The 7,186-nt window shown below is 41.4% G+C and overlaps 1 protein-coding gene and 1 pseudogene across 2 annotated transcripts in view; one reads left to right on the forward strand and one right to left on the reverse strand.

Moving 5' to 3' along the window:
• Positions 1–7,186, reverse strand: part of LOC107113778 (nuclear GTPase SLIP-GC-like) — a 73,538-nt gene that overhangs the window by 22,070 nt on the left and 44,282 nt on the right. For both annotated transcript variants that reach the window (XM_015415145.1, XM_015415144.1), the window contains exons 11-13: positions 4,504–4,609; positions 3,561–3,682; positions 2,355–2,513 (exon numbers count right to left, since the gene is read on the reverse strand). In XM_015415145.1, coding sequence (XP_015270631.1) covers positions 2,355–2,513; positions 3,561–3,682; positions 4,504–4,609 — 387 coding nt within the window. The remainder of the gene's footprint in view (positions 1–2,354; positions 2,514–3,560; positions 3,683–4,503; positions 4,610–7,186) is intronic.
• LOC107113750 lies at positions 6,641–7,176 on the forward strand (annotated as a pseudogene).

Raw genomic sequence — 7,186 nt, forward strand, 5'->3', positions numbered from 1 at the left:
TTCAGGAACACCCTTGAAAATCGGGGGCAACAATATTAGGATTTTAAAAGACATTCCATTTGATATAAGGCAGAAGAGAAAGAACTATAAAGAATTAACCCTTTTCTTACAAACAAATGGCATCAGTTACAGGTGGTTAATCCCAGAAGTCATCATTTTCAAGCTTAATGATAAAAAAGAAAAGATTGACTCTGTTTTTAAAGCATGTGGATCTCTGCGGACACCGCTTGGGGAACCAGAAGAGGGCAAAGGGGAGGAAGAAGAAAGCAAATCTGATGGCGAGTTGGGCTCAGGGTCTTTGGACGAGGACTCCCCCTCTGAAAAGGGGGCGGCTGCCCCCAAAAGCTCATATAAATTGAGGATTAGAAAAGATAAGAATAAATAAGGGCTGAAGGACTTTGATTTGTGCCTGAAAAAATGTTGAAATAACTTGGGGATGCTCTGGGAACTTCTTTAAACAGTTAAAGGGATGGTTAAACGATAATTAATCTAGCATAACCGACTAAATTCATTGTATTATTAGTAGCATGGTGATAAGCTGATGTATTGATCTCCTACGCTTGGGTTTTTAGTTAGTTGTGGGTCTTTTTTCTTTTTTCCCTAGATGTAGTTTCCTTTCCCTATGTTTTCTGTTGTAGTTTTGTAGTCTGTAAAAAAAATCAATAAAAACCTCCCCCCAGGGGGATGGGGAAAAAAGAGAGAGATTGACTCACGAGATGATGCAAGAGATATTGAGAACTAAAATACCATTTTTGCCGGAAATATTACTACTAAACATATTTCCAAAAGATTTTCATAAAGATTATAGATATTTGATAGTACAGCAGCAAGAATATTATATGAAAAATATTGGAAACAAATGGAAGCATCAAAGAAGAAAGAATATGTGAATAAACTGTTGGAGATGGCTGAAAATGACAAACTGTCATCGTTGATGAGAGGGACAACAGACCTAACATTTCAAAAGACGTGGAAAAAACTGCATGACTGGTATAATATAAATGCATAGTTTAAAGTAATGAAGTTTTTGGTATTATTAATCTCTTTTAGTTAAATAGAAACTATGGTAAAAAGATAAGAGTATACAGAAACTTAAGCAAAACCATAGAAAGTGACTTAAGAAAAATTTTAAGTATGGTAATAGAGTTATAAGAAAATATACTGATCTCTTTGTATGTCTTATGTATGTAAGTGGTTGTTTGTTTATATGTTGTGTGTATGTATGTGTATAATATGAAAAATAATAAAAGTGTACCCATGGGTACTTAAAAAAAAATTACAACTGCTCTCCAGATGATAGAGATCAGTTCCCCTGGAGGAAATGGTGGGCTCTGTGTCCTTATACTCTCCTGAGATGGCCCCCCTATGACTGCTGATGTGATGTAGCAGTCAGGGCTTCAGAGTATAGTAGAGGCTGCAGGTGTGCGGGGGGAGATGGAAAACTGAAGTCAGAGGGGGAAATGAAGGTAGGTTGATAACTGGCTGGGAAGGCGATAGGGTTGCCAACTCCAGGTTGGGAAATTCTTGGAGACTTGAGGGATGGAGCCTGGAGAGGGTGAGATTTGTGGAGGGGTGGGACCTCAGACAGGTACAGTGACATAGACTCCACCCTCCAAACCAGCCATTCCCTCCTGGGGAACCATTGTTGCCAATCTCCAGATGAGTGATGGAGATCACTCAGAATTACAACTGCTCTCCAGGAGGGAAGGCAGAAGTCAGCTGAAGTCAGAGGGGCAGATTCCTGGGGATTTGAGGGATGGAGCCTGGAGAGGGTGAGTTTTGATGAGGGGTTGGACCTCAGACAGGTACAATGCCATAGACTCCACCCTCCAAACCAGCCATTTCCTCCTGGGTAACGATTTTGCCAATCTCCAGGTGAGGGCTGGAGATCACTCAAAATTACAAGTGCTCTTCAGGTAGCAGAGATCAGTTCCTCTGGAGAAAATGGTGGACTCTGTCATTATACCCTGCTGAGGTTGCCATAGCAAACTGACACTGAGTGCCCAAGGCCAGGACACTCTCCCAGAGCCTCTTTCTAGAGTTCATTGTATTTATTTCCACAACAGGCCTTATTCCTAGTCCAGTATAAATTATAAAACTTACTTTTCTCATTTCAGTAATTTTCTAGGAATAAATATAATGAACTTGTAATAATTCTGCCTTAAGGTTGAACATAGAGCAAATTAAGATCCAGTGTTCCACAAGTGTTCCCAAATTTCAAAAGGGCATGGTTCTTTGCTGAGTTTAGTGTATTTTGTTTTAGTCAGTGCATCTCACAATTGAGGTTTATCAAATGACGCATTTAGGAATAAGATGAAATTATGGCAAAAAGGGAAATAGTGAATTTTCCTTACTGTGAGCAGTTTTTCAACACTTTTTTTGTACTTCTTTCTGGCATTGTCCACACCTGCACATAGAGCATGTTCTATTTCAGTAAAAACAAATTCAAGGTGTTCCTCCAAAGAGTCGAATTCCTTCGTCATTAATTCTTTCACATTGCTTGTCTGAAACACCTATAAGAACAAGAAAATGCCACTTCATCAAGGTACTCATAAATTAAAGGTGGTGCAATCATCCAAAAGAGAATTCAGCTACACAGAATCATGGGGAAAACAAACAAGAAAAACAAAGGACTTGGGAGCAGGAGGACTGCGGGTGATGGAAATGCTGGGCTCAAGAGACTGTGGCTGCATATTATGTACTTACTTGCATTCCCCAGACAAATATTTAACGGCAGGTGTGATGTCCTCCTTATTGGGGAGGACTAATTTCACTTTAAAAGTGTTCTTTATTTTGTTTTACTGGGTATATATGACTGCCACCAGGAAATTTTAAGGATTTCCAAACCTTTATGCTTTTACTGTTGCTCTTTTTAATTTGGTAGACCGAGTTCAAGGCTTACAGGGATCTATGTGGTCCTGGGAAGTATTTCATTCAGAGCTGGTATAAACTTGAATAAAAGAGGGTTTATTGAAATAAATACTAAATAAGATGGTGATACAATGTAACTATTAAGGTGTAAATGATGTACAATTGCTTTGGTATCACACTCAATCTTACCCCTCACTGACAGGGATCTTTCAGGTAACTTTGTAACACTTGTTTAACTCAAGGTCATATATGTTCACTGTTTCTCTCCAGTTTATCAGGACATACAGCCTTTCCTATAACTTGTCTTCAATTAAACTTTCATTTACTTTTTCCTATACACTCAGCTTTCCTTCTGTTTCTCACTGAACTACCTCAGCTGTCAGCTTATAACTGCCTCAACACAGAACTCTCTAACATATCGTCAACTTGTAACTGAAACTCCTGACTGACGCACAAAACCTCCACCCAGATTCACTTCCAAAACCCCTCCCCCTCTGTCAACCACCAATCATCCCACACTTGCATCTCTCAACCACTCTAGTCTACCTACCACAGCCATGCAACCAAACTTTTAAAGAGACACACAAAAAAACAAGGAATTATTACAGCAGGACTCTTATACTCCTATCTAGTCTATTCTAGCTGGCTGTATGCTTTGTGGCTCTAGTCTAGAAACTCTATGTTCATACCTCAGAACCAAAATTCTTAGCCATCTTGAGAAAGCTCAACACTTCAGTCACATAATCTGTCACCAGTTTCTGATTCTCCTTCAGATAGAGCCTCCTGATGTACTCCCTCAGCTCTGGTATCTCTGAAATATCAAAATAAGAGAGGCAAACAGTCAAAATAGTTTTCTGAAATACTTTCTGCTAGAAGTTCATTCCCTTTAAAATATTTCTTAGAATTTAAAATGGTAACAGAGTAATATAAAAGAAAGATTTATCTCTGTTTCTATACATTTACACAACAGCTTTGTGGTCAAATATGAACTGGTGTTAAACTAGACGGTGGCACTTCTAATCCATATCAACCTCCAATTACCTGTCTAATTATTTCTAAGGATGATTACAATAAACCTCTGAATTCCCATGTTAGGAAGCAACATCAGGGGAAGGCCTTGGGTTCTGTGCCCTGTTTGTTGGCCTTCTAGGGTAAATGGTTGACCACTGTGTGATATACGATGTTGGACTAGATGGACCACTCATCTGATCTACTAGGGCTCTTATGTTCTTATGCAATCCAATTAGATTGGATTTTATAATTGACTCAAGGTCCTCATCCCTGACATGGACTGTTCATCAGACCAAAACTCAGCAAGGAGACTAACCAAGCTGGTTTTTAAAGAACCCTATTTTCTCCCAGTATCCATAGAAACCACAGATACCAGGAGAGGGGCCATGGCTCAGTGGCAGAGCATTTGCTTGGCATGCATAAGGTACCAACTCTATCCCTGGTATCTCAAGTTAAAAGTATTAGGTAGTAGATGTTGTGAACGCCCTCTGCCTGAGACCCTGGTGAGCCATTGCCAGTCAAAACAGATATTGACCTTGATGGACCAGTGTTATAATTATAAAGCAGCTTTGACAACCCACTGGTAAGAAGGTTTCATGAATTTGCCAGGGCTTTCATTACCTGTTTCTTTTTTACTGAGGTGCTTTGTATCCCAGAATTCTCGGGCACTTATTGTATAAACCAATTTGGGCTTGTTAAGGACTTCCGAATCAGGAGGCAGCTTTTTCTGAAAGACACACAAATGGAAATATTTTTTACAAAAATGCTCCCTCTTTTGCTATAGCACCCGCAACAGATACTGTAGAAAGGAATCACAGATTCCCTCCACCTGCCCCTCCTTTCTTGTGACAAGTTGCCCCTCTACTCTGGCACTTACAATATAGAAAATTTATTTACTTTATTAAAGTTTTGAATTTCAAAGTACAATAGATGCTGATCATGGTACAAAGAAAAAAGTAACGTCAATGGTTTGTAATAGCTCATAAAAATATGGAGAGGTTCTTTCTCTAGGTTTCTCATTCCAAAACATTATGACCCTTGCCCAGAGTTCCAAGAATTTATTAGAACCATTAGAAAACTTCATTTCAGCCCTCTGATGGTATGTTCATTTAGTCAAGAATACCATATACCATGCACAATGAATTCATTCATTTACTGATGTAGATTCTGACTTTTTTCACTTTGCAGCAACAGTCAATTTAGCTGCTGCTAGAAGGATCATAACCAACTCTGTAACTGACAGGACCACATATTCCTTTATGTAGCCCAGCACAGTAAACTCTGGGTTAAAAAGTATATTGATGTTCAACCTTTTGTTTATTAATTGAATCACAAAATTATCAGAATATTTGAATTTTTGTACATTGCCAAAAATGGTTTTTATAGATGTTGTGAATCACAGAATTTTGATCCTGCTTCTGTTGCTATGTTTGTTGCTAATCGTTGCTGCTGCTGTCAACTTAGCACTTTCAGCACCAAGGCATTTTATAGAATTCAGCAAAACAAAAAACCCCAAACCCACATCCGTGAGCGAAGGAGAAGAGTTGGTTTTACACTACCCGAAGGTTTTATACTACCCGAAGGAGTATTGGAGTGGCTTACAATCACCTTCCTTTCCTCCCCCCGCAACAGACACCCTGTGAAGTAGGTGGAGTTGAGAGAGCTCCAGCTGGCCTCACATGGAGGAATGGGGACTCAAACCTGGTTCACCACATTAGAGTCCACTGCTCTTAACCACTACACCAAACTGGCTCTCAGAGGAGATTGCTATAATGGCTTTTACATGGGGGGGGGGGGGACAGGAGGACAGAAGAATGAGTGAAGTGAAGAGAGATACAAGGGTAACATCGGTTGAATAGAAGGAGATGCTTTTACATTTGTGTCAACTTGGTTTCGGCCAGGGGATAAGAACTTAAATGAAGCATTAGAGGATGTGGGATTTTTATTCAACAAGTCTGAGGGAAGAGACAGCCAGTACCATGTAGACAGGAGGAAGTTCCAGGCAAATGGGGACAGCAAGGCAGAATTTATTTCTTCAAAACATTTGTACTCAGCCTCTTAGCACGTTGTTCCCAAGGTAGCTTCTAATGATAAAGATGTCTGTTCGGGGCATCCATTGACCTCGTTCATTCCGTTGAAAGAGCAGAAATAGATTTATCTTCAAGCAAACTCTTTAAGCAGCCCAGAAGGACACCATGATCAATGGTACCAATGCTCCCTCTAAGCTGTGGAGTCTTGTGAGCAAAAATCCTACTTTGTGAGCTACTGGCATTAAAGTTGTGAGTGAACCGTTTGGCTACTGCATAAATTGGTCTGCTCTGGAGCCCTCCTTCCTGAGCTAAGACAAAAACGTGTGAGCAGGAGGCTAAAAAACTGTGAGCTAGCTCACACTAACTCAGCTTTGAGGGAACACTGAATGGTACCACAGCTGGCTTCACTGGGAAACTTAGGTAGTTACTTGCCACCTAATGAGAGCTGCCAGAGAGCTCACTCATAGTGGTGGCTTCTTGCTAGTGAACAAGGGAATCTGGAGGAATCAGCCTTCACTACTCCCCTCTACCTCTCCCTGCTTCTCTCCTTCCTTCCCCTCTGCCCAGCTTTCCCCTAGCAGTCTGCTATCTGCACAGAACATTTGCTCCTCTGTGTTTGGGTGTGTGTGTGGGGGTTTGGCTCCTACTCACTGTGGAGGTAGGTAAATGGGCTGCTCATGAGAGGTGCTGAGGGGTCGCCAGTGGGGATGGTGGCCGCAGTGCCTCCCATGCAGAGCCTGTGCTTGGAGAACACATCCATCTTGTCTGAGGGGGCTCTGCAGGATGGTCGTCGCCTCTGAATTGGCAGCCTGGACCCCAAGATTACAGAGTACCACCTTCTTAAGCTCCTTCAAAAGTTTGGCAAGGTGAAGCAATTTGACTTTCTCTTCCACAAATCAGACGCTTTGGAGGGTCAGCCCAGGGGCTACTGCTTCGTGAACTTTGAAACTAATAAGCTGGAAGCTGAGCAAGCGATCCAGTGCCTCAATGGCAAGTTGGCCCTGTCCAGAAAAATGGTGGTGTGGTGGGCCCACGCCCAGGTCAAGAGATACGATCAGAATAAGAATGAAAAGATCCTACCCATCAGTCTAGGGCTCTCGTCCATCACAAAGCCAGCTCAGTCCAAACTGGGTGTTAGCCCAAGCTGAAAATGATGGCAGAGGACCCAGATGCGGAATTCCCCGCAGTGGCTGCTTATTCCTACTTCAAGCCTCCTGATAGGAAACGGACTGCTCCATACTCCAGGGCAGCCTGGAAGTCAAAGAGATTATCCT

This window comes from Gekko japonicus, unplaced genomic scaffold (assembly GCF_001447785.1).
Source record: "Gekko japonicus isolate JY-2015 unplaced genomic scaffold, Gekko_japonicus_V1.1 scaffold63, whole genome shotgun sequence".
NCBI classification, from domain to species: domain Eukaryota; kingdom Metazoa; phylum Chordata; class Lepidosauria; order Squamata; family Gekkonidae; genus Gekko; species Gekko japonicus.